General features: G+C 39.2%; 3 protein-coding genes across 7 annotated transcripts; 1 reads left to right on the plus strand and 2 right to left on the minus strand.

The window, feature by feature from the left end:
• The first annotated feature begins 948 nt into the window (after nucleotides 1–948).
• On the plus strand, nucleotides 949–3292 carry LOC103986989 (protein IQ-DOMAIN 6-like). The gene is made up of 5 exons (XM_009405154.3): nucleotides 949–1098; nucleotides 1193–1459; nucleotides 1591–1818; nucleotides 2101–2214; nucleotides 2496–3292. The coding sequence occupies exons 1-5, from the start codon at nucleotides 1033–1035 to the stop codon at nucleotides 3174–3176; spliced, it is 1356 nt and encodes a 451-aa protein (XP_009403429.2). The 5' UTR covers nucleotides 949–1032; the 3' UTR covers nucleotides 3177–3292.
• A 6315-nt stretch (nucleotides 3293–9607) lies between these two features.
• On the minus strand, nucleotides 9608–14586 carry LOC103986990 (uncharacterized). 5 transcript variants are annotated; one of them, XM_065186350.1, is made up of 4 exons: nucleotides 13029–14586; nucleotides 12742–12806; nucleotides 10506–11400; nucleotides 9608–10147 (listed from the first exon to the last, which is right to left on the minus strand). In XM_065186350.1, exons 3-4 carry the CDS (start codon nucleotides 11342–11344, stop codon nucleotides 9964–9966), a joined length of 1023 nt encoding a protein of 340 aa, XP_065042422.1. In that variant the 5' UTR covers nucleotides 11345–11400; nucleotides 12742–12806; nucleotides 13029–14586; the 3' UTR covers nucleotides 9608–9963. The 5 variants fall into 5 exon arrangements, with proteins under 5 accessions (XP_065042422.1, XP_065042423.1, XP_009403434.2 ...); XM_065186351.1 differs by having other exon boundaries at nucleotides 12967–14586; XM_009405159.3 differs by lacking the exon at nucleotides 12742–12806 and having other exon boundaries at nucleotides 13211–14586.
• A 146-nt stretch (nucleotides 14587–14732) lies between these two features.
• LOC135675808 (uncharacterized) lies at nucleotides 14733–26903 on the minus strand. Its single transcript, XM_065186349.1, has 7 exons — nucleotides 26440–26903; nucleotides 23832–23950; nucleotides 23513–23698; nucleotides 23327–23422; nucleotides 23180–23251; nucleotides 21713–21829; nucleotides 14733–16185 (listed from the first exon to the last, which is right to left on the minus strand). Exons 1-7 carry the CDS (start codon nucleotides 26762–26764, stop codon nucleotides 15001–15003), a joined length of 2100 nt encoding a protein of 699 aa, XP_065042421.1. The 5' UTR covers nucleotides 26765–26903; the 3' UTR covers nucleotides 14733–15000.
• Nucleotides 26904–27590: the final 687 nt, after the last annotated feature.

The following is a 27590-nucleotide window of genomic DNA, read 5'->3' on the forward strand; positions in this document are numbered from 1 at the left end:
TGGTCGAATTCCTGAAGCTGTCAAACAAGAACAGCCACCTGCATTCCTGATCGAATTACCTTAGGATGCTCTTAAATGCAAGATATGGAAAAACGCAATTAAGGAGATGCGACCGACACCTGAAACTGACGCTGTCAGATCAAGAAAACACCATATGAGTTTCGTGTCCAAGAATTCCTGTGAGGCTCTACGGACATATGCTCCCACTGGCTGGCTGGCTTAGAACATGCTGATAAAGCTTCCTCCCACTTTCATGCAGCATCCGTAAAGAGATGGTGATGATTAATTCTCCTGAGCTCCCCGTTCTCTGTTACTGCCGCCAGTTCTGCTACACGCTTTTGGTTTCAAATCCGAGAGCGATGATGAGTATCTTGAATTCCTTCCTGATGATGTGTGCCCCATCGTAAATGGAAGATAGGAGCCATAATTAGCCTGCATGTTGTTTACTCGAATCGCATCAAGTCGTGCATCTACGCAATATATTGAAGTGTAAAAGCTTTAAATTAATGGAGGAGACACATGAAACTCTACTTCCTACTACAAAGAACATGCAGATTAATGGTGTAATTGAGATGAAAACCTGAAGAACTGTGTGGTGTTCTTAGGCATATGTCTCTTCCCAGATGTGGAGTTAACACTGACAATGGTGGCCTCACCCCATCACACGAGGAAGGTAAAGGATTCGAAAAAGGCTTTTGAGGTAGGACAGTGTCATCAACCACCCCAAAAGCTAAAGAATACCACCATTGCGTCGCATGCACACCACGGTCCCCCAACACAAGCAAAGGATCCAATGCGCTCTCTCTCTCTCTCTCTCTCTCTCTCTCTCTCTCTCTCTGTGCCATTTGCTGTCAGTCCTCTCTTTTGAATTTGAAACACCAAGCAAACGGCTAGATAAGACTGTCGGCCACAGTCCACAATGCTTCAGCTCATTAGACTCGAGACGAAACCCGACTTCACCAAGATATATACCAAACCATATGCTCTTCCCGAAGCTGGGAATCTTCTACCGAAGAGGAAGTGCCTCAAGAAATGGGTGGCTCAGGGAAGTGGTTGAAATCCTTCGTAGGCCTCAAGGCGCAAGAGAAGAATGACGCTGTAACTACTACCACTAATCTCTTTCCTCCTCCCCTTGTTCCATTCTATTTGAAGCTTTGGCTGAAGCTGCTCCTTTTGCTCTTGTGATTTGAAGGAAAAGAGAGGTGGCAGTGAGAATGGTAAGAGCAGGAAGTGGAAGAAGCTGTGGAGGAGCGCCTCGGGGGAGCAGCTGTCCCTGTGGAGGGGCTCCAAGGGCAGCAGCCACCGGTCGGTGGCGTCGGAGGCGTCCGACGTCTCGTCGTTGGCCGACGCGTTCACCGCAGCGGTGGCGACAGTGATTCGTGCGCCGCCCAAGGATTTCAGGGTCGTCAGTCAGGAATGGGCTGCGCTCCGGATTCAAACCGCCTTCCGCGGCTTCCTGGTAAGAAAGATTCCTTCTTTATGCCTCCAAATTTCTACAAAGATCTCTCTGCTTTGGCTAAGCTTCCTTATCTGGGGCTGAAAATAACAAATTCAAGCAAGAAATTTCCCATCTTCTTACTGAAACTGCAGGCCAGGAGGGCTCTCAAGGCACTGAAAGGAATCGTGAGACTTCAGGCCATAGTACGTGGCCGGCAAGTGAGGAATCAGGCGGCGGTGACGCTCAGGTGCATGCAGGCCCTCGTCCGAGTACAAGCGCGCATACGGGCTCGGCGTGTCCGCATGTCCACCGAAGGCCAAGCCGTGCAGAAGATGCTGGAAGCTCGTCGGAGCCAACAGGACCTGCTGAAAGAAGCAGAGGTATACTTCTCCGGCCTGTCTTTCCTAGTTGACAAAGACAAACTGTGAAGGAGGAAAGGCGAGATCTAGTGGGTTGTAGAAGCCAGAAGTCGAATCTATGGACTGTTGGAATTGATTGTTGAAATGGTTGCTGAGCTTTTCAGAAATTTCTATGAGTAATAGTTCAGTTTCTTACGGAGATATGAAATGTCTGAAACAGTAGCATGTATGACAATTTTAGACGATCATCCAATTTCATATCATTTCCTCTCTTTTTGTTGAATCTTGTGAGTTCTTTTGCAGGAAGGATGGTGTGACAGTCAGGGAACATTAGAAGCAATAAGAGCAAGATTACAGAAGAGGCAAGAGGGGGTTCTTAAGAGAGAGAGGGCAATTGCTTATGCTATGTCTCAAGAGGTACACATACATCACAAATTGATCTTTTGGAGCAGTATTGAGCTCAATTTACTTGTGCATTCTGTGCTGTTGCTGCAGCAGCTTTCTTGGGATGCCAGTTTTAGCTTTTAGCTTTCTTTGGATTTTTCTTTCTTGTTTCTTCTTCTTTTCTTGCCAGATTCTTTGAACTGTTTGTTTTGTCGTTCCTCATTGCATCTAGTGAACAGAAGTAGAGTGGACAACATTCTTTCTCGAGCCAAAAAACATGCTCTTACTGGAGTTCTTGCTTTGCTTTCTGTCAGCAATCAAAGTCAACAGTGAATGGTCGGCCCAACCAAACAACAGCATCTCTGAAGCATAATGATTTCGACAAGAACAATGCCAAGTGGAGCTGGTTAGACCTTTGGATGGCTGCAAAACCCTGGGAGAACAGATTGATGGAAGAAAAGGCCCAGAACATGTGTGGCATCTCTTCAACACACTCGGAACCTTGTTTAGTCAAGACAAAGAAGAACAATACGAGCACCAGGATTTCATCAAAGCCTCCTACCACACCCATCCACCTATCCTGCAGGACTCATTCATCTACAAGCACTGAACTGCACTGCAATGAGAGTTCTGCATCCTCTTCTGTTTGCACACTGACACCCATCTCCAGTACGATTGGATTAGCATCTGAAAGAACCGAAGACAGCTACAAGAGCAGGCCCAGGTACATGAACTTAACCGAATCAATCAAGGCAAAGAAGAAAGCTGTTGGTGCACATACTACAACAACGCAGAGACTGCAATCTGGCGATGCTCTGTTTCAAAGGAAGGCTTTAGCTGATATCAACATGAACAGCGATGCTTGTTCCAATCACAAGGCTTTGTCTTCCAAACTAGTGGCTACATTTCCACCAAGAGATAAGAAGAGGTTGACAGGAAGCAGAGACAAGGAGAACTACAATTGCCATGAGCAACACACATATGTAACTTCTTAGTTCCTTCTTTTACAGCATTGGTGTGTGTGAGTAATTTGTGTCTGCTCTTATTGTTCAACATCTTGTTGTCGTGTATGTATAAGTATGTTGTGCGAGTGAATGGTGCTTACCACCAAGGTCTCTGTCATTGATCAATACTAGCAATCTGCTATAGTTTTGCAAGCAGAGGAGGAATCATGCTGAATTGAGTCTCTTAAAGCATTCTTCTTCGTTCAATTATCTGTCTCAATTATTGTATCTCTCGTATTAGTGGGCTAATTATATATTATCCTGTAGTTAGTTATCTTTAGTATTTTTATCCGTACATTTTAAAAAGTTAAATTAATATTTCTATAGTTACGAAAATAAAATATCTATATTTATTTAGCCTAACGTCATCATTTTTACTAACGAAAATACGAAAATAAAAGGTAAAAAATTAATTGTAACGTTCAAGTTAGTGATAATGGATGCGATGTCCGTGGTGGCGAACGACGATACCACTAGAGGCCACGGATGATTATTGTAGATAAGGAGCACGATGATAAGAGATGAAGGCTACTGTACATCTGCATCGACACCGATGCAGTTGTCGAGCAACGCCGCTCTACATCTACGTTGGCGTCGATGCAGATATTGAGCGACAAAAGGACCGTCGATGTAGATACCAAGCGACATCGCTCGATAACTGCGTCGATACCGATATAGATGCAAAGTGGCACGGCTCGGTATCTAAATCGACGGACCTTTCGTCGCTCGATAATTACAACAATACCGACGCAGATGCAAAGCAATGAAAGGACCATTGGATAATTACGTTTATGTCGATGCAAATGCAAAGCAGCCCTCACCTTTTATCGTTGCTCTTCTCATCCATAATAGTCATTCGTGACTCTCAGCAGTATCACTATCCATCATCACCGATGTCGTTCGTCATCGTCAACTAGAATATTAAAATTATCTTTTTATCCTTTATTTTATATTTCTTTTGGTAAAATCAATGACGTTAGGATAATTAATCTCAAATTAGTTCATCAACATTTTCTTTCGTTCAAGTAACTAATTTGACTATTCCAGCTATACTAATAAATGCTCGGTCAGGGTTAATTATTTTAGCATTCCCAAGGGCCAAGTTTTGCCTTTGGAAACACCATCAAGTAATAGATTTTTATTGTCTTCAAGGTCACTAGTAGAACTCTGTTTTTTTTTACGTACGTCCTCTTTCTCTAATGATACACTGTGCACTGAGGTACAGATTTGATTAAGAAGCATGGAGTTCAATTTACATTGTCACATTTGAAATCTAGATGACATTGTCAGCTATCTTTGACTCTTGTGACAGAGGTTTAGCTCATACAATACATGGATTAGTGATTAGATTCCATTGTCATTCTCTCTGAACAGGACATTTCGGCAAGTTGGAAAGGTAAAACTTTGTTGCTGACCAACTCTTTTGTCTTCTTCCCTTGCTTCTGTCTCTTTTGGATGCTGAAGAATCTTGGACTCATTGGATCTTGGACTCCCAGGTCTACATATCAGATTCTTTAAACTATTCATAGATTTCCAAGCCAACCAAGCCCTAGTCTGATTGCCTGCAGTATTTTGACTTCCTACAGTATCAAGATTTCTTATAGCATCAAATACAACCAATAAAATTCCAGGCAAGTTGGGCAGAAGATTAAGTGCTCCTGACATTGATGCCAGTGTCAGATATTTATGACACTTAAAATCTTTTCCTTTGGTTTGGTGTGAAACTTATTGTTTCTGATAGTCGTTTCATTTCTCTTAAGGTTGCTATCACAGAGATATCAAGGGACATGAAATCTATGGCAATATCAATCAAATCAACAATCACCCTGGTCTCATTCTAGATGAAAGAGATGAAAGAGACATGGCATGACAGATGGGGGGATTGTGTAAAAGATAAATATTTGAGATGTGACATATGATGGTGAAGATATCAGATGGGAAATGAATTCTTAAGAATTCAGATTTTGCAAATTGAAATTCTCTCTCTCTCTCTCTCTCTCTCTCTCTCTTCTTTTGAATCTTTTTCTAATGTTAAAATGAAACATTTGATGTGGTATTATGGGTTAATTATATGTTATCCTTAGCATTCCGATCGTTGTATTTTAAAAAATTATATTGATAATCATATAGTTACAACGGTGAAACTTCTAGCTTTATTTATCCTAACATCGTCAGTGTTACTAACGAAAATATAAAAATAAAGGATAAAAAAATAATTTTAATATTTCAATTGATGGTGACGGATGACATTGTTGGTGGCAGATGACTATTGTGGATGAGAAGAGCGGTGACAAGAGATAAGAGTTGCTCTACATTTGTGTTGACATAAATGCAGTTATCGAGCGGTCTTTTCGTCACTCTACATCTACGTTGACGTCGACATAGTTGTTGAGCGACGAAAGGGCCACTGGTACAAATGTCAAGGATAATTATATGTTATCCTTAACATCCCGATCATTGTATTTTAAAAAATTATATTGATAACCATATAGTTACAATGGTAAAATATCTCGTTTCATTTATCCTAATATCGTAAGTTTTGTTTTACTAACGAAAACATAAAAATAAATATCAAAAAGATAATTTTAATATTTCAATTGGTGGTGACGGACGACGTTGTTGGTGGCAGATGACTATTGTGGATGAGGAGAGCAGTGACAAAAGGTAAGAGTTGCTCTACATTTGCGTTGACATAAATGCAATTATCGAGCGGTCTTTTCGTCACTCTACATCTGCGTCAATGTCGACATAGTTGTTGAGCTATGAAAGGGTCGGTACAAATGTCAAGTGATGTCACTCTACATCTATATCGATGCTAATATAAATGCTAAGCAACTCTTTTATTGTTTGGCAACTACGTTTGTGTCGATGCAAATAGAGAGTAGCCCTTCTTGTGTCCTTAAGCAAAACCTCTTCGGTCTAGTTGCTAATGCCAATACGCTAACTCCGGCTCTGCTGGTGCAATTAGTCTACCGGGATGGCTAAAGGGTCTATTAATAAGAGTTCCCACAGGTCGCGCGATACGAAAGAGTCGTTGCTTATGTGAGAGCATGTTACCGACTGTCGAGGAGGTCTGGTCTACTTTTCACTGATCTCTCTTTGATACTCTCTTCATTCACAACAATCACCCGCAACCCCTAGTGACATTGTCGTCCATCACCATCAACTGAAATATTAAAATTATTCTTTTATCATTGTTTTTATATTTTATAAAGTCGATGATGTTATGGTAAATGAACTTAAATATTTTACTTTTGTAAAATACATGAACTAGAATGATAAATATAGTTACTTACATGTGGTAATTTATAATTAACTTAATATGATATAATGGCACTGTCCAATGGGGCAAACTTTAGCCATAAAACAACATGATGTTGGATAAATGAAAATTTATTAGCAAAAAGGAAAAGAAAAGAAATTTCTCTTTAAGGACAAATTCCATATGTGGCAGATGATGGTAAAATAGTTGCAAAATATTAATTGCTCGTAACATGCAAACCAAGTCCCGATATTATTAGTGAATCCTTATTTGTAAGTGAGATATCTGAGTTGGAGAAATTAATTATAATGCCTTAATAATTCCATACCAAATATCATAATGCCCAAGTGAGAAGATTTCTAGAGAGACAGAAACTCTCTTTTTTTTTTTTTTTTTTTCTTGACTTACTCAACATTTTAATCCTCAACTAAGGTTTTTTTGTATAGACTTTCATTTGATAATTCAATGTGAAACATTTTGGCATTCCCTTTTCATTTTGCATAAAGGAAAATACATTAAGACTTCAAAACTCCTCCCAACAAAAGGTCAACATATATGTTATTTTTCTCATAGAATAACAATATAGCATAGATGGATTCTTCCCCCTACTGAACTTGAAATTTTAATGATGATTGAACAACTATAATTTTTAGCTTCACAATAAGCTTGTAGTAAGTAACATACTACAGATATCTGCTTTATCTTCTACCCAGAAATCTTATACATATAATTAGACACACTAAATCCATATCAATGAAGAAGAACAAGTCAACTACATGTTTATAGACAGACATGCTGTATTCGCCCTTATTCCTTGTTAACATCACCTTAGTTTAGTATGTTTTAGTTGGAAGAGAGAACGCATTTCACCTATAACCACAAAGCATGAGCCAAAGCCATTTCCACCACCTCTCTTCCCTCTCTCCTCCACAATGCATGTTAAGAGAGAGGAGTCGTTCTCTTTACCTTCTTTTTCTCGTAAGAATCAGCTTTAGTTCGCCATTAGTGTGATCGGAATGTAGCACTTTGTTCATCGCCATCGAGCATGGGAAGAAGAACACCGTTTCCTCCCGATGCCATCCACCCGGCACTTGCCTTCTTCCTCGTCGTCGCATGGGTCGCGGCCACCATGACCGTTCTTCTCTCCCTCTGTGCTACATGCAATCGCAAGTCCTCGACCAAGTCTTCGTCTGGGTCTCCACGCTCGCCACCGTCGAACGAGGAGCAGAAGCCTGCAGCTGAGGCAACGGCGGCGCAAGCCTCGGAAGAAGAAGAGGAGAAACCACCACCGCAGGAGACGCAGGAGGAGCGAGTCACGGTCATCGAGATGGCACCCGACGTCGCGACGCACGGGCCCCTTCCCCCGACCGTGCTGCCGGCGTCGGCCTCGAAGCAGAAACTTTCGCTGAGCTTCAGCAGGGGGCTCCCGGACAAGCTGAGGGCCAGCAGGAGAGAGCGGAAGGGGGGCGATGGGGAGGACACGATATGGAAGAAGACCATCATCCTGGGGGAGAAGTGCAAGGTTGGGAGCGACGACGAGGAGGAGGAGATGGTGGTGGTGGACGAGAACGGGAACCGGCAGAGGTCCTACCGCCCGAGGTCGCCGAGGTCGCAGCAGACGTCTCGGAACAACTCGTTCGCGTACCCCGACGAGACGCCGTCGTGATCGGCCGGCAGCAATGGTTTTGGAGGCGCGGGATCTCCCGTGCAAATGGTGATTCCTTTGAGACGCTGCGTTCTGTCATATCCGAAGCAATGAATAATATATGTCGTCATCTTCCTTCTGACATGACAAGCCAACATAGTTGGTGGCGTAGCTACGATGGATTGAGAATGCGTTCCCCTAATATTTCAAGAACAAAGCAAGCTTCTTCTCTTTTTTATTCTTGTTTGCATTAATTATTTGCCTTTTCATGGTGTTGCGACTGTTCATTGTGGCAAATGCTTTCATCGGATACTTCAAATTCTCTGTTTCTCGTATTAGTTTCTACTTGCCTATGTTTTTCCTTTTTCTTTTGTTGATATTGGAGTTGCCACATCGAAATCAGTGTTCAAATGCATACATAACAAAGGAATCCAATCTCTCGATGCATTGTGTCACTTCTATACATACATACGATGTTTGGTTTTCTTCAAGTGACGTGGAATATACTCAATTCAAGAATTGCCTTTTAGTCTCGAGTTATCTAAATCGATTAGTATATTCTTATACATGTGATAAGTTTCATATTCGAGTTCATGTAAATGATGAGCATTATGTATGTCATTTGATGTATTAATTTTTTTTAAATTAAAGAAAAGAAAAGAAAAGAAAATGATTTCCTATGAATCATGCGCCTCCTCATTGATACATGGTGTAGTTTGTGGGACAAGTAAATGTGGTGCAAATCTCTCTTGACCAATTTCTTTATGAAATCATCATTTACTTTGTTGGTGAGTGTGTCTGAGAAATAACTTGAAAGCATTGTAATTATGTTCCTTGTTTTGATGTGTCTTCTGTCCATATATTATATATAATTTAGCCCTGTTCTTATTTACTATGCTAACTTCTTCTCTCCCAACTCTCAATTATTTCCTGTGTCAAGTTTTGCATGTCTGTTATCCATCAGAATTTAGAATGAGTGTGATTGTGTCTGTCAGAAAGAATTCAGTTCCTGCAAAGACATGGCTAACAATCACCTGTAGAAGTAAGGAAAACTGCTCTTACTTCTTCAGTAAATGCAGGACAAAGAGTTGTTGACCACTGGCATGATAGAGAATACATGTGTGAGATTTTAATTCAAACCTTTGCTGTATTCTGAATCATCTTGAGAGAATGTGCACAAGATTGCTAGTAATCACCATCACAATTCTGATCTTTTAGAACTTTCCACCATTGTCCATCCAGTTGGCCAGGTTGAGAAGTAGAACTGTAAGCACAAGATAGAGGCTCCATGGAAGGTTAGAGAGAATACCAGCTTGTTGACTCCACCATCTCTCCACTATGCATCAATCTACCAGTGCTAAAAAGAAAATAAATGGATTTTGAGAGTTTATGAAGGCCTCAAACACAGCCATCGCCATCGGAGTATTCACCATAAATCTACAAGAGAATTACAGGGGAAAATAAAAGAAAAACAAATTCACCATATAGAAAATTCAGCCAGAAAAATAGGTTGCATGAGAGAACAAAGTAGCATATAATTTAGCAAACGATTACAAGTTTTCGAGACTCCTAATTAACGAGTCAGTCTTAAATCCGACATGTATATATGCATATCATTTCTTCCATTTTGGCATCAAAGTAAAAGGTTTATCCATCCAACTTCACCATTTGTCTGCCATGAAAGAGACATCCTGATGTTTTTCTCTCAGAGAAATACACAATGAATTACATTCTTTTCCATGTTTGATGGATCAGCCAAAGTAATATCTGAACACAATTAGCTTATCCTAATTCATCAATTCACATGGAAAGAAGTGGATGAACCACATAGAATTTAAAGGAATAATCAGGTTGCTTTATTGCTCACTAAGTCAGCAACGTGATGAGCAACAAGAAAAGCACGAAAGCCACGTCTTCTGGGCAGCAACTGGTTCTTCTTTTGGAGGCTCTGCTTCTTGATGCTCTGTTTGTGGTAGAGGCTGCTCGAGCTGTTCCTTTTGAAATGCAGGACGCACTGATTCTTTCACAGACCCATTTCTTCCTTCAGCAGTCAATCTGAAACAGCCAAGTGATCACTTTTAGAAGAGGAAAAAACAATTTTACACAGACATCTAAATTTCATAGCCAAGTCATCCCAAGATGCATCAATTAGAAAAATTGATCCTAACCAAAACCCTAACAATTCCCTCTTAAGATGCTACATTGAGCAAATGCAATAACAGCTGCAACATATAGCAAAGCTTGAATTGTATCAGTTTCAGTACGTCAAGTTGTGTTTCATAAGGATTAAGATGATATTAATGGACCCCACAACCATGCTACTTTCAGATTGTGAATGCATTGTCAACTCAATGTATTCATATGTATATTTATAAGTATCAGTTTTATGACGGAGGGTGAGAGAAGTACATACATTGGAAATGCAAAAGAACGATAGCTGTTCACACTGCCACCATCAGAAAACTGAGATGTGCTATCAGAATGACGAATACCATCAGTTGCACGAGATTTGTCATTTTCAGCATTCTCCTCGATGGTTGTCTTTAAAACATCATCCTTCATAGCTTCATCATCTGCTGCTCCGTATTCAACTGTTTGTTGTAAACCAGGTCCTGCTCTACGTTTTGTGGGGGTAATGTCAGCCATGGGAGAAATTGGAGGATAACCGTCCAATTGGCTACCATATAAGCCGGTCAGATCTCCAGACTTTCCCATATGGATACTGAACAACGATTCATTAGAAGCCACGCTCCATTCCATTGGTGTAGTGGACTTTGTCCTTGCGAATACAGAAGAAGGTATCCTATTTGGATCAGGGACATCTGATCTATACATTGATTGAACCGGAGGAGACTGCTTTGTTCCAGCATTGCCAGAATTATCAGATCCAGGACTGCCATTAGAATCATAGGAAGAGAATGATATTTCTGTTGGCCCTTTACTTGAGCCTAGACCTGCTTCTACTTGTGTATTTTCCACACGAAGTGAAGGTTGCAAGTCGTTTCTTTGCATCTCATGAACAACTGCCATTGGCTTGCCAAGCTCACTTGCATCTAACTGGAAGAATTCCTCCTCTGATGAAGTGCTTGAAGAAGAGGAATTTGAGCATGATCTTTCTTTCACAGTTTTAGGCTTAATTGCTGGCTTGGGCAGATCAGGGTTATCAACCTTGACACCGGAAATACCAGCCTTTTCATGCCCTTGATTTGCATTGTAATATTCAGAACTTTCTCTCCCATGTTCAGAATCCATAAGCAATGTCTGAATCAGGTCTTAAAGTTCCACATTACAGCATCAAGCAAATATTTCTGTTGAAAAAAAAAAAAATTGATTCTCTGCTAACTTGTAGATGAAACCTATAAATGCTTAATGAGACAAAAAAAAGCTAGAGAATGTAAATAGAAACCTTTTTGGTGCTTATTGTATTAAGATCATAAAGCAAAACAGCAGTAAAAAATTACCAAATTGATAACAGATAAGTGGCTTAGGATCATGCACACAGAATCACAAAACACGAGAAACTTTGTAAATGTGTTGCCTTTCACATGTGACTGTAGTATCAAAATTATTGATATTTTGAAAATGTGTTGCCTTTAAGAACTGAGATAACTGATGAATCTATTCTAAAGAAGTCACTAATTTATCACTCAGCTGCTTCTAATTGCACAATATCAACCTTCACAATTCTTTCCCTAGTTCACAGGAGCCATATAGTTTTGTAAACAAAAGGGCGTACCTAGTGTAAACAAGGTGGGGTATGGGAAGGGTCAATTATGTAACCTTACCTTCAAATATTTAAAGATGTTATTTCCGTGACTCAAACCCTGGTCTCCCAAATATATGGTTGTCCTTTTCTCAGCATACAAAAAAAAAAAAAAAAATGCAAGATGTAACACTTAAGAGGAAGCATTTAAAAGGAAAATATATCTGGAACTACAACAGATAGAGATAAATGAATACCTAACATGGATCAGATGGACTACCTTATATTATCATTAATGAATTGGAAATGGACTTCCCACTGGTGGCAGATAATAATGGATGAATTTTTCTAATTCCAATTACTGAAGCATGTGACTACTCCGATCATCTTACAAATAAGAAACTTTTGAAACAAGCCCAATATGAAATCCATAAATGCTTCATAACAGAATGGTTGCAAAATACAGGAGTGAAGTGTGTTGTGATATAAGAAATTCAGAAGATCATAGAACAGACAGATAAAATGATGCAATCTGTGCACTTACAAGAGCACATATGGTGACTTCGAAGAAGCTAAGGGAGGCTTGAGCGTATTATTAAGAACACAAAGCTACTAATCTTTATTTAAGCTATTGCAGTTAGTCTACTTTTCGTTAATCAACACTTGATGCCAAGACAACGACGAACCAAAATATGACTGGGATAACCCAAACTCCACACATTTCCTTGATTTAACTTCTGCAAGCCTGAACTCATGAACATACTATTCATGATTTCAGAATTTTACATTATATCGGTTTGACCTCTGATTCAATGGTACGAACAACCATTTTTCCTTTGATCATGATTTTGCAAAGGATTCAATCAAGAACATCTTAAAAGTGCATCAACATGAATGAACCGCCTACCAAGGCACATTATGAAAGGATCAAAGTACGAAACCTTACCCTCTTGACTCCCAGCTAGAAGCAATCTTATCGTGGCACCAAGGCTTGTTGTCTATTCAAGGCATCTTATAAAGCAGAAGTTTTGAGACATACAAAATCATAAAATCAATATCAGATGAAAACTAAAAAAAATTGCAAACTAAGATACTTTGAAGATTAGAGAGAGAGAGAGATCCAGAATCAACACAAAAGAAGTATGAGTTGATAAGAGAAATAAAAAAACACCTTCGGCATAATTCCACCAAACAAAAAGGTAATAAAAATCTCAGAAGGGCTGCAAAAAGTACCTCGAACGGAGCCTGATTCACAAAAACAATGACAATAAGCGAAAAAGAAAAGACAGTCCTTCCTCCTCCTCCGCCTTCCCTCTCTGAGAGGAAAACAGAGCAGGATGACTGCCTATAATTGGCAAAGAAGAATGATAAGAACCTATTGGAAACAAAGCCGAAAAGAAAAACCGAACCTTTACCCAAAATAGTGCGAAGACATCCTCTTGCAGATCTCCGTCGGGCGCAAATCACGGGATGCCCTCCGCGGCCAACCATCGAACCACACCCCTTCTTCGTTCTTCCCCTACGTTTCCTTTCCCGAGTCCATTCACGGTGGATTCTTTTGCCGCTGCGACCACCGCCGCGACTAGGACTGTCCTCTGACTCATCCATTGCCGCCACGATCGCCGCCCGGTCCCCTCTCCTCCCAGCCGCTCTCCCGGCATTAACTCCCTTCTCCGCCTTACCTGCTCAAGTGATATTGAATTCTATCGGTGCTTTCCCGATTAGCCGTATTGTGAAGATGCAGGCGCTTTCTTTCCGTTGATTGCTCGGCCAAATCATAATACTTCTATTGGCACCCCAGATCTAACAGAACAATCAAACCTTTCCCGCTCCGCTTGGTCCTCTGTTGCTTGTTTACTCAAACTCTCGCAATACTACTTACTCGCTGAGCACATCGAGGTTCATCGCCGGACTTTGAGCTCCAGGGCGAGTATGAAGTCAAGTAAGAGAATCATATATGGCAAGCAAGTTAGGTACCAGTAACTACAAATGAGGACGGAGGCGGAACTCTTCTATAAGGTCAAGCCAAACACACAAAGCAAAGGGATGATGGTCTTGTGCCAACTGTATCTTTCTGCTTGAGCACAGGGTTTTCACCAACTATATCTTTCTACTTGAGCTCGTCTTGCGCCAGCTATATCTTTCTGCTCGAGCTCTTCCCGAGTTTCCCAAAGCTCTTAGCGAACGAAGGGGGAAAGCATATCCATCCCTCACTCGCATTCACCGGATCGAGCAGAAAGCCACACGGTGATCATCCGGTTTCGTTTGTAAAGAACCAAACCATTAAGGCCGTATCCGGTCCGTACAGGATTTATATGTCGGGTGCATGTTTCGATCGGGTTCTCTGAGATGATGGCAGCAGCTGGCCAGTTTTTTTTTTTTGGGAACCATGAGAGCGCAACACTGGCAAAACCATCAAAGAAAGTACTGAAAGAAAAGCGAATTGGTGCACCAGTCCTCCAAAGAGGGATGGCGAGCCCAATTGCCACTCCAAGCATAGATTCACGATAGCCAAAAGCATTGCGAGCCACAATGATATCATCTGATGAACTTTGGTCGCTAAGCATTTCATTACTCCCAACCCAAAAGCATTCCAGCTCATGAGGCCTGCGTTGACATGAGATAACATAAAGCACAAGAGAAGCATACAGAACAGCGAAATAAAATGCTGACAGTTTGGTGTTTTCCTGTTATCTATTAGTTGTCTATTAAGGCAACTAATCAGCCTTAATAGACAGACTGACAGTTTGGTGTTTTCCCGTTATCAACCTTAGAAGCATCAGGAAACTGGATATATATCACTGAACCAATGTAACCTAAATGCTTCACCTTTCACTGCAGCAGAAAAGCCTCCTTTTTGCAGCTCAAAAAGAGACTGAAATTCAGCAATCGTCTTTAGACACCCAAAAAGGGCCCATCATTTCCATGGAAAGCTAATTAGAAAATGGTGCTGCTGATGCGTGATGTGATAATCTGATCTCAAATACCCAAGTTACATTGCTAGGTTCTCATATGACAGTTCACTCAGCATTTTATGGGTAAGAATAGACAGTCTACATACTTACCATTGGTCCGATAATCCAAATTGCAAGACATCATAAGAAAAACCAAGTCCAAAGTGCCAGAATTGATAACTCCTAGATATCGCCTGAGCAAAATACAGACCAGTCCACAAGAGGAAGTCCTACAGATGACTTACCAGACTTCAAGTCGGGGGTGCCTTGCTCGCTGCTGCACCAGTTGAAACAGCAGGTGCAGCAGCAGATGCATCATAGGTTCCATGCGCAGCAGCATTGTCATTAGAGTATGCAGGAGGCTGCGCATAGCCACCACCAGCATAAGAGTCACCATATGATTGTTGCTGTTGCTGACCATAACCTGGTTGGTTATGCGTTTGGACTCCATACGACTGTTGTTGCCCATAACCAGATTGTGAGGTTGGAGGTTGACCATAACCCGATTGCACAGGAGCACCCTGCATATAGCCAGATGGAGTAGACAGAGCCTGTTGTTGACCCTGTCCATAAACAGCCTGAGTACCTGGCGGCTTCTGGACCTGAGAAGGCTGCCCATAACTAGGTGCCGCTGCTTGGCCATATCCAGTCATAGCAGGGGGTTGACTCCCATATCCTGGCTGTGATGTTGGGGGAATGCCATATCCAGATGGCGATGTTGCCTGGGCAGGATAGTTAGCAGCGCTGTTATTTATTGGTTGACCTGTGTACCCTTGGACGTCAGAAGGTTGACTTGATGGAGCTTGTTGAGTTGGAGGTGCTTGAGCAGACACACCCTGAGTACCATATGCAGAGGCGGATCCATCCTGAGAGAGGTTAGTCATTGATCCATAGCTAGGTGTTGAACCATAGCTCTGTTGATCATACCCAGTCTGGACATTTGGTGCAGGCTGAGAATATCCAGTTTGAGGTGCAGGAGCACTATAACCACTAGAATATCCATCCTGTCCATAACTTTGTTGTTGGCCAACAGTTGTCTGAGAGTAAGAAGCATCACCATAAGATACTTGTCCATAATTGTAACTTGTGTTTCCAGCAGGTGCAGAAGATCCCCCATAAGGTTGTTGCTGCAGCTGAGATTGTTGGCTGTAGTAATCATATCCAGTACCTGGTGCAGCTTGCTGACCAGGCTGATTGGATGTTTGGTCCCACCCAGAAGAGAAACCAGTAGACGAGGGTGGAGGATATCCCGCATAAGGTGGCTGAGGTACATTATACTGAGGTGGTTGACCAGGATAAGCTCCTGGTGGCATGTAACCATAACCAGGTTGCTGCATGGGGGGTGTGCCAGCAGGACCCCAACTTGTTTGAGGACGAGGTGGATGGTAGCCTTGCTGAGGATACCCTCCAGCCATAGCTGGATTCCTGACACGATTCTGCATGTACATTTTACTTGATGTGAATTTATGTAATTTTTGCATGCGTATAGCTCAAAAAAGAACATCTGAGTCAAACAAAGAATTTAACAAAAGCACAATAAACAAAGAGAATTACAAAGCAATGTGATGAATGATACAAACAATTGATTAAAATGAAGAAGGCCATCAACTTACCATACCAGGAAGAAACAATTTCAAGGTACATTGAATGCTCACCTATCTTCTCTTCACATGAGAACCTAATGGACTAGCAGCAGTCGACATATCTAGACAAATAGTCTGAACAAAAGCAACATGTAGTGCCACAGCTAACAAAAGGTTTCAAATTTGAGGCAAAAGAACTATCAGAGTGGCATAGTTGCAGCCAACTGATTCCATTCAACCAGTTGATAAGGATTATGGAGATTAAGATATTCAACATGATAATCTAATATGAAATTATACATGGCAGGCACCTTGCAAAATTCTCATCAGGAAGGAAACCATTACTTTCTGTGTTAGTTCTCAAAAAGCACATACTAAATATAAAACATACAGCAACAATGGTTGCCAAATAAAAAAATATGACAAGGAGAAGGTTGTACAGCCAAGGTACACTATCACAAAATATAGAGGTTAGGCCAGGTAACAAAAAATGCAAAGAAAAATCGCTTGCGGTTGATCAATGTTAAAAGAAGAAAACAAAGATCAAATATATTAAGATGAAAGCACAACATAAGAATGTATACAGCCAAGGTACACTCTCACAAAATATAGAGGTTAGGCCAGGTAACAAAAAATGCAAAGAAAAATCGCTTGCGGTTGATCAATGTTAAAAGAAGAAAACAAAGATCAAATATATTAAGATGAAAGCACAACATAAGAATGTATACAAATTGCAGCAGCCCAAGTTGTTGGAAAAGCTTGTAAACCATGGAAGAAAGACTTTTCAAATTTACACATAATCGCATCTTAAAGTAAAAACATAAGCATGTCTAAAAAATGTTAAAAGTTGCTTGCAGTTGATCAATGTTAAAAGAAGTATAAATGAAGATCAAATATATTAAGATGAAAGCCAAACATAAGCATGTCGACAAATTGCAGCAGCCCAAGTTCTAGGAAAAGCTTGTAAACCGTGGAAGTAAGACATTTCAAATTTACACATAATTGCATTCTGCTTTGTGCTGGAAAGCATCGTATTGCTATATGTGTCTTTATAATGAAAAGATCACTTCGGCAAAATTATCTTAATAAGCATGTCCAAAATATGTAGCACACGAGTTCTAGGAGAAATTTGTCAATATGAATACCTCTTTTTTATCGTCTCCTCAAGCATCTGAACATGCAATGGCATCACATGGCGAAGGCATGCCACTATGTAATGATTTATTCACAGACTAGCAAAACATTACAGTAGAAGACTCTATTGTAAATATTTACTACAGAGATAATCCTCTATGTTAGATAAAATTTAAATATATACTGATTTATACAAAATTTAACACAGAAGATTTAGGCAAGATTCCCTTGCAGTTATAAATAAAAATGCACTCTGCGTGTGGAAAATTAACTTGCACTTTATTTCAATGACACTGACGCAGACCATGCATTGAGACCACTCAGCCTGCAGTTTGCCCCTACAAGAAACAGGGATCCCAGAGTCTGAAAATTATCCAGATCCAACTGGAGAACAGAGGGCCAACGCTATTATAACCAATATTTTTGGAGTTAAAGTATACAGTTTAGTAGTAGTTATTATAACATCAAATGCAGGGTAAGACTACGAAACATAATCAAATGACACAAAGAACCTCGAGCTTCATCATGAAAAGAAGACTAGATAACAATTCCAATAACCATCCAGAAAGCAATTAAGCTTGCAGGATCCCTCTATACATTAGCTAACAATTACAAGAAATTGAGGCTCAATACCATACCAGTGACAAGCCAACAAAGACCAAAATGGAATTGCCTACACCGTCGCACAATGTTGGAGCACCAACACAAGCTATACTCCTACAATTACCATATTTCTCAAAAAACAAAGCTCAAAACAAGAAGTGTAAGTCAGAACCCATCCTTTCATTCAATAGCCAAAAGATTGGCCAGAACATTTAATCTGAGCAAACCATACTAATATGATACATACACACACATACACACATATATATATACATACACACACACACATACATATATATGCATATACATATATACATATACGTATATATATACATATATATATATAATGATGCAAACCATATTAGAAATATGAATCCAACAAGGATATAAATAAAATGACTGAACAGGTTCAGAAGTCAACAAATAAGCAAAGATAAGCAAGAAAACTTCAACCTTAAGTATTACAGAATCAGAATCTCATAACTATGTGTATTCCAACATGAATAAGTCAAGTGTTTATAGAAATTTGAGAAATTGGCAAAACAAAAGCAATGGACGTGGAAAAATGGCAGGTGCCTCAAAATTATGTTCCCTTGTAAATCTGGTAAGACAAATTATAACCACTCTTTTGGATATTGGAACATTTTTCAGATTGTAAACAATTACAAAACCAATCTCTGCATTGTCAACACTAGTCAAAATATCCTGATGCAAGTGTAGCCCCAAGTTATTGTGCACTCCAAGATTTGGCACTGATCATTGTGTCAAATTAAAAAAGAAGTTAAAACAAAAAAAACTGATACAGGCAGAATAAAGTATATGTTAATCTTTACCAAGGATTTAACAAAATTCTGCTTTGCATTTTAGTTGCATAAACAGTCAGTATGGTGTTACCGTGCATTTTAAAGTATCTTCAATAAAAAAGAATATAAAATGACAGTTACAGGAAATCTATACAAATCGTGTAAAATAAGGACACAGCAAGCAAGCATGATCTTCGTCCATTAACTGGTCTAGAGACAATGCAACAATCTCAAACGTAGAATTTTATTGTTCTAATAGTGATTGCTGTACTGCCTGAAACGGTATGGTACGGGCTGTACATACCGGTCTGGGCAAGGACCGAAACATGGACCGTCCACGTTTCGAGCGATCCGATTAAAATAGTAAAACAAAATCAAAAAATGGTGGGTGCCAGTCCATTTCAGTGTTAAAAAAGAAAAAAAACAAATTAGGACTCGCGAACGCAAGCCCCCTTCTCGCATACGATGCTGAAGTGCTCACCACTGCCACTTCGCCACTGCAGCAGCGCTGCCTCTTCGCCACTGTGATGCTGCCGCTACCACTGCTTTCCAGGTACACTGTCGCTGCACTTCTTCTTCTTCTTCTTCTTCTTCTTCTTCTGATCCTCCACTGCCCCTTCCTCTTCACCCTCTTTTTCTTCCTCGTCAAAACGTCGAAACACCAATACGCATTGGCATACCATGTCAATACACCGATACAAACCGATACATCCCATTCCAATAGATTGCTGAAACTAGTCCGATACCCGAAAAGGAAAACCTTGGTTCTAATATCTAGATAGACCAAGGAATTAGCTAGAGTAGTGTTATCCAGTTCGAGAATCCCTAATTTCCAAAGTCGGAAACATAAGGACCATAGCATATATTAGCCAAGAATATTCATAGTGGAAGCAACATTCCTGTCAAGCTGAAAACAAGTATATATATATATATATATATATATATATACAGATATACAATAACAATGAAGCGCACAGCAAAAGATACCTCATTTAAGAAAGAAGTTAGTACTAAGAAGACTTTCTCCTAGGTTGGTCTTTACTCTTTAGAATGTCCTTTTACTTTAATGTAACAAGTAGAAGATCAGTGCTTTTAAAGGTCGAAGGCTGTTAAACACAAGCAGAGCACAAACTTCTTTCTTATTAACTTTCTTCACATTTTCATTTTATATTTTCAATTTTTCTAAACTGCGCCACTTTTTTTCACTTGGAGTTTTTATGGAACAAGCTGCTAAACAGCAGAACTGCAATGATTATGTATCAGCAGAGAACTGTAGAGATCAAATTTTGCTGCATTTTAGAACAAGTCTGCCTATGCCTTTACTAGCATCAGTTCAGAAGTGCACTAAAAAGTGTAGAATCTTGCGTGCTTCAGCCACCATTTATTGTTCTTTTAAGGCGGAAAAAATCAGAAGTGCATCAAGTAGACTTAGGCTTTATGGAAAAAAAGGAAGAATATGAAAATCCAAAATGTTAATATGAATTTTATAGTCACATTCCATCCTTACCAGTCGGTGCAAACCAGTACTTGATGGTTTCAGTGCAAACAGGTATACACACTAGGCCGTTTCACTCAGATTGGTCCAAGGCACTACTTAATGCTCAGTACACCTATCGTATACCAATAACAAGTTTGTATCAGGAAGTATCAATACCTGAATCTGAGAAAGAGCAAACCCAATACACAAGGCACCTTCCAATGCAGGAAGTACCATTATTTGAATCCTATAAACCCTAAGCCTCTCTCCCAGTCCCATCTTACTCACTGCTGCCATTCTCCCCTCCCTTACTGCCATCGTTCGCTGTTGACCACCATGCCAACAGGAGCAGCACCACTTTTCTCCTAACTAGTTGCGACCCTCCCTGTCCCTCACTGCTCATCCTGTTCCTCAGTGCTGTATCCAGACACTCTACCAACACCACCTACCACCACCCACTGCACCATCCAGCACAGACTCATACCTAAAAAGTAGTATAAATTGATGTACAATACCAAACCAAGATTTAATCCTTGATGTGAAGATTGTACTGTAACATGTCGATCAGATAGAGCATAAAGATCAACCAACTAACCAAATAAAAAAAATAATGGAAAGAGCAAAAGGGAACTGCCAAAACATAGACTACAACTACAGTCATTTACCCCAATAAGAAAAGATATACAAGCACTACACTCAAGAAAGCACAATTGTATTGCAGTAGGAATAATGGAAAAGAAATAAACAAAAGTTTAACAGAATCATAGTTCTTCTGACGACAGTTTCTAGATATAGGTCTTTGATTAACTTGGAAAATACCTCAAAATATAAGAAACTTAAGTACCTTTAATAAAGACACATAACTAAGATGTACATAACCAAAACAAGATAATTGAATATTTTAAATGGAATATAAGCACATGTTCTAACAGAAGTAAAGAAAAAAAGAATGAAAAGAAGAAAACAGTGATTCTTAAATAGATACTGATTAAAAATAAAAAGTTACTATTTAGGTATTATGCTGGAATGTAGAACCAAAAGAAACTGTATATGTTACCAAAACTTAACTGAACAAATACAAAAAATAATAAGAAAAGGTGTCACTTAGATAGCTTAGTCAATTAATGGCCTAAAAATATAAGTTCTAACATAAGCATTATCCACAAACCGGAGTAACTGCATAACCACTTGTTGAAAGTTATTCAAACAGCTTATGACATAGAATAAGCCCTGGCAGGACTGAGAAGATAATTCGAATGTATAGACAGAAATTCAATCAGTTTAAAGTACAATATAGAATCCTGAAACATACATCCAACTAGCAAAGCTCCTTTTTAAAGATGGAAATTCTGAATTATCATACCTCACTAATAACTTCATTGACCAACTGTTTTGCTGCTTCAATCTGCTCCTTTGTGCCATCTATATACACTGTTCTTTCGTTTGATGTATCACCAGGTGGCAGATGCAGAGGTATCACCTACAACCAAATATATCAAGTTTGTTACAGTTATACCACACATGCAAAAATATCACTCAAAATCAAAATGCATCATTTGGCATTATATATCAAGCAGCAAAGCAGCAGCAGAGGCCAACATCAAACCCTCGAGACTTTAAAACACAAATATACAGAAGCTAAACATCTTTAAAACTTAAAAGTCATTAGTTGTTTATATAAAAAGGAAGCCAAGACACAAAAATATAGATAAGGGTGTTCTTAGTTCTGAGGTGTAAAAATAACCAAGGATCAGAAGCAAATGCAATGAGTCAGATAAAACTTTACGCCTTGCTATAATACAAAACCTATCAAACATAGTAGAGATTCAATCCGATCATTGATCATTAAGAACAGTTATTCAAGGACACATATGTTTTGTGATAAGCATGCCCAGGTATGATGTTGTGCAAATAACAAGGACTCAAAGCAAATCCAAAGATAATTTCTGAAAAACAACACTACACTATCATGACTTCAAGATTCAATCTCTGCGCATGATAAACAAGGTGTTAAAATGACATCAAATAAATCCAGCAAAAGTTCCAAAAAGTTCTCAAACTGAACAACAAACAAAATGAGCACCTCTGAGAAAGCAATTTAATAACTAATCGGAAATTGTAAGCTTGATTAGTACATTATAAGGTTAAAACTTATCATCAACTTGCTCAGTGTGAGTCACCATAAACATTATGGTTAGTTAAAAAAACATTTTCCATTTGACTAGTGAACAAATCTCCTAACCAGAAAAGAACCAAGGATGTGTTCGGCATCGTATTTGTTTTATTTACTTTAAAAATAAGATTTTCAAACAACACTTATGTTCTCTTGATGCTTCTTTATTTTTGGAAATTTTGCCTGAATTACAATTTTAGATTTTTTAGATACCCCAATTTCCCATTAGAATTTCCTTTCCCTGCTTAAAAATGATGCCCTACTTTCCTCTAAATTGTATTAGGTAATAATAGTGGCATGCTTTCTTTTTAAAAAAAACTAGTAGAAGTTTCTTACTTTGGATATTTAGAAAATAATTAACTACTTTCTATAACAATAAACAAAAAATAATATTTTTTTTGCAAAAGGTAAGTGACGAAAGTGAGATTCGAACTCAAGACCTTGTGATAAACTATCAAGATTTTTACTAACTAAGTTACCTAACACCTTCAACAAATTAAACTTATCATAGATATTTTTAACATTTTACTTCAAAAAAATGTAAATGCAACCTAAAATTCTTGATTACTGCATTTTTTGTAAGATCTAAGCTTTGGTTGGAAGATGAATGATGCTAAAAGAAGAAGATAAACAATCAACGAAGACAACAATGCTAACCTGGATGCGTGCACCAGACCTAGCTTGCATATTTTTGATAGTCTCACCACCTTTACCAATCACCAGACCAACCTGAAATAAAAGATCAAAACTGCAGAATCAATTCAAGGAACAGCTGTAACACAATGATATCAAATAATAATTTACCTTGTTGTTTGGAACTTTCATTTGAAATTGCTCTGCACCCGCTTGAACACCACCATGTTTCCGAGCCGCAATGACGCCAGAAGCCCCAGCATCAGCCTAGGTATTTTACATAAAGTACAATATAACAGGAAAATACATCAGCTACCATACTAATCATTCTACCTATAAAGAACACTCCAATAGTACCTCAGAAAGCACATCATTAATTAATTGCTCGGCCCGACTAATCTGTTCAGAAGTACCCATAAGTTCTACTGATCTAGTCTGCGAATTAGGATCTGCATCCATGTCTCTAGTTACTTGAATCTTTGCTCCTGATTGAGCCTGAAGATATTTAATCGTCTCTCCACTTTTGCCAATGATCACACCAACCTAAGACAACCCACGACATTGAAGCAAATACAGAATCTCCAGAAAAGTCATATAGCACACAAATGTGTTACTTAATATTTTGTCACATCGTGTAGATAACTAAAGCCAGCACACAATCAAAAGGAAAGCATACCCTTCCATTCGGAATTTCAATCTTTTTGCTTGAACCTTGATAACCATACACGGGAACTGACTGGGAAGTCATGCCAATTTGAGAAGGTATTGGCTGATTCAGAGACTTCTGTGTATGGTCTGATAAATATGGAAAAGTCAGGCACCAAACGTCACAGTTAAGGAGTAGGCAAATATGAACGATAGAAATTTTCCACTATAAAAAGATGATTGAAAATATATGGCATTATTTAGTGAGAATTATCAAGTATAATACAAGGGTAAAATAAAATAATTAAATATCTAAATCAAACAATTAAGCTTATTTAGAAAGCACAAGAACTAAGCACAACTGACCTTAAAGTTCCAGCTATTATTTGCAAAAATCATCAGGGATATAGAGATCCAGATTTGGAACCTTATAATGTTTCTTGAGAAGGAATCATAAACTCATATTCCAGTTGACTTTTATTCATCAACATGGTAGAACTCGGCAGATATACTTTGCTAGTGTTAGATCATTTGGTAGAATGTGTTGATTTTTAATCACCATTTGATTTGTATACTGCATAAAGCTCGATTGTTACAACATGAAAAGTCTGTGTTTAAAAAATTAAATGCATATATTTCATCTAACCGTTTGCAGCTAGCATTTAGTGACAGCACAAGATTTATATGTTTCATGACTTGTCTTGCATGTTCCAAGTGTAGCACAATGGTCAGTCTATATCAGATTGATTCAAACCTAATCTACATCAGATTGATTTAAACCAATTCATCGTGGCTGAGAGGTTTTATAACAGCACTAGGCACATTTTTCAGTTATTTCTAGGGCTTAAGTTGCATGTTCAATAAATGCCCACAGCTTCATTTTCCTCAGTCAACTGAAGATTGAGATAAATAATCCCAAAACATAAAACAACTGAACAAACAATATATGGGGCAATAATCTGAGTCAACGATTTTAAAGGATATAGATATTTATATGGCTTGGCTTGCATCTTTAATCAAGGCCCACAATCAGGTTAATTCTTCTACAGTTTAGTTGACTGAAGCCCGTAAATAGATAAATCATTCAGGGCAAAAAGCAATCAACAAATAATATGACGTGAAAATCTCAATCAAAAAATTGAAGGATATTACTTCTGCTGCCAAGTATCTATTAATAATTTGTTTGGGCAACCCTATGAAGTTTTGCAACAAACGAAACAAACTGTTCATGATGGCAGCTGAACCATCGAGCTTGGCAGAGTCAGAAAAGTTATTGACAGCAATTGTTCCTGCTTTGGCTAGAGTTTCAACATTTGAGGACTCAAGTTGGCACTTCTTAGGTTACTCGTATGCATCTGGCTCTCAAAATGAAAATTGCAATTGATGGTGTCACAAATATATGGCACAAATCAGGAACACAAGCAGGAGGTTTTCTGTACAGACCAGCTGTAACACAAATTCTACAAACAAAAACATTAGCCATGATACATCCAGATAGCCTAGCAGAGCTTAAAATGGTCAACAAAATCTGATTTATATCTTCTTCAAATGGCATGAAGCAAGAAATCAGAAAAACACAACTTTTGTCACTAAAATAAAGAAAAAATACAAAAAATAAATAAATAGTTTACTCAAAAAAATAAGCTAGAAAATTGGAGTATTCTGTCTTTATACGTGGAACGAATTGAGAGAAATAGCGAGCATCAATATAGAATTGGTTTAATATATGATTTTCAGGATACAAAATCCCTGGATTGAAAACCATGTACATCAAGAAAACAACACAATAAAGCAAAAAGCACAAAGAAATATGGACTCCACGCCATAAAAACCCTAGCCCTCAACCTGTTGAACTTCAACTTCTGAAGTCTTGTTGATGTCGAAGATGGAAATGGTCAAGGAATCAAAGAATAGGCATATTGGTGTGGATTGAATCACTGTTTCTCAAACTGGCTAAATCCTTAAACCTACAATCGCTTTAGCAATTTGGCAGGGCAGGATGAACAGTTTGCATGGTTTCATCAGATTGTGAAATACACCAACTCCTATCATGTGAACGTATCAGGCCAAGGGGCAGTCACCATTCAACCTTGTTCAACTGGCCTCAGGAATACCAATGAAATCGTTAAATGAGAAAGTTGCCTAAAAGAGGGAATCTGCGAGAACAAACGAGGGTTGATGCAGGCATATAACATGGGGAGGAGACACAACCAAGAATTTGGTCGCGAAACTGCCAATATGTTCCGTTCTATCCCTTATTGGTTGTTAGTCCATTACCTGTGTTCACAACTCCTCTCGCTAGCTCCTATTTTCGGGCTCTGTTTGCATAACAAGTTATGGAGAAGAGAGAAAACGAAAGAGAGTAAGAAAGACGAAGGAAAACACAATCTTTTCTCTCGTTTGCTTCGTTAAGACATGAGAAGGGAGGCCCTTCATGCATTCTTAAAGATCAAAAGCCGGACAGATTGCCTGTGAAACCCTAAATCGAAGACCAAGAAGTTCACAAGAACGACACAATCAAGCACAAAGCACAATAAATGCCAACTCAGCCTACAAATCAGAACTGTGATGCCAAAGCTGTCATAGAGGGAAGGGAAAAGATGCACTAAAACATACAGATCCAGGACGACAACAATTACCGGTAGCAGAGGAACTGAACCCCTTGTCCCTCGAATCATCCGCACCCCCGCCGTTGTCGACCCTGGGGCGCTTGGCCTCGGCGTCGCTGAAGAGCCTCGCGGCGATTTCCTGGGCACGCTGCTTGGCGAGCTGGATCCCATCGAGGGGCGGCGGTACGCTGTTGTAGGACGCCGGTGGGGGGGGGCCGTCGGGGGATGGCGAGGCGATCGGCGCTGAGAAGCCCGTGGGACGCCTAGCGGGCGGCGAGGGGCCGGCACCGGCGGCCGGATCGTCGAACTTTCGCTTGTTGTCGGGTCGAGAAGAGTAGTGGAATTCGTCGGCCATGGAAGGCGGCCGGTGTTGGCAGAGCTCGAGAGAGCGCGAGAATGAGAGACGGATATCGAAACCCTAAGCGCAGGGTAAGAGGGCAGAGTATTTATGCTGCGACTGCAGCCCGCCGCGAAGCTTAGGGGGCGAGCGATTCCGTGTGCGGCGGATGAGCACGCTGATATCGGTATGCCGTACCGGTTTAGTATTCGTATTCTGCGTCTGATCTAAAACGAGCGGTTCCGATGTGATGATCGAGAGTGATGATTTTTTTGTGTTCTCACAAGGTTTTCCGAAGACTGTAAGATTGTGTTCAACATAAATCAGGACATGTTCCATCTTACCAATTATTATTGTATATAAATATGTATATATATATATATATATGTGATTGTGTTGAATTTGAATTTTTCTTTTTCTAAAATTAGCTCTGCAAGGAAAAGGAATCATATTCCTTGAGAATGAAGGAAATTTTGAATATTAAGGTTTAGTTATTGAAATAATATGGATATAAGGAGAGTGAGAAAGAAGTATGAAAAATAATTGTGAAGTATTTGATTTTCTCAATTGATGTAAAGTTTCGAACCATATTAATATTAAGGTTTAGCTTTCTAATTTTATTTTTTTTTATTTGTTAATCTTTATGATTTTTCACTTGGTTTTGGAAATATTCTTTTTTTTAACAAAATGATATCAAAGCTTAAAGGTTCGATGCTTAAAGATTTAATAAAGATGAGTGATGGATATTGAAATAAGCATGAAGCATGGTATATTCTTTTTAGAACATACAAAAATAGATAAAATTATCACTAAGGGAGAGATTGTTGGGTTAGTATATTCATAC

The sequence above is a fragment of the Musa acuminata genome, chromosome BXJ1-6 (genome assembly GCF_036884655.1).
Source record: "Musa acuminata AAA Group cultivar baxijiao chromosome BXJ1-6, Cavendish_Baxijiao_AAA, whole genome shotgun sequence".
In the NCBI taxonomy this organism is placed as follows: domain Eukaryota; kingdom Viridiplantae; phylum Streptophyta; class Magnoliopsida; order Zingiberales; family Musaceae; genus Musa; species Musa acuminata.

Coding starts and splice junctions, on each gene's coding strand:
- LOC103986989 (XM_009405154.3), top strand. CDS start 1,033: ATGGGTGGCTCAGGGAAGTGGTTGAAATCCTTCGTAGGCCTCAAGGCG. Junction 1,460..1,590: donor CCGCCTTCCGCGGCTTCCTG/GTAAGAAAGATT, acceptor CTGAAACTGCAG/GCCAGGAGGGCTCTCAAGGC. Junction 1,819..2,100: donor ACCTGCTGAAAGAAGCAGAG/GTATACTTCTCC, acceptor GTTCTTTTGCAG/GAAGGATGGTGTGACAGTCA.
- LOC103986990 (XM_009405159.3), bottom strand. CDS start 11,344: ATGGATTCTGAACATGGGAGAGAAAGTTCTGAATATTACAATGCAAAT. Junction 10,148..10,505: donor CGTTCTTTTGCATTTCCAAT/GTATGTACTTCT, acceptor TGGCTGTTTCAG/ATTGACTGCTGAAGGAAGAA.
- LOC135675808 (XM_065186349.1), bottom strand. CDS start 26,764: ATGGCCGACGAATTCCACTACTCTTCTCGACCCGACAACAAGCGAAAG. Junction 23,423..23,512: donor TTAATGATGTGCTTTCTGAG/GTACTATTGGAG, acceptor TAAAATACCTAG/GCTGATGCTGGGGCTTCTGG. Junction 21,830..23,179: donor GGTCTGGTGCACGCATCCAG/GTTAGCATTGTT, acceptor ATTTGGTTGTAG/GTGATACCTCTGCATCTGCC.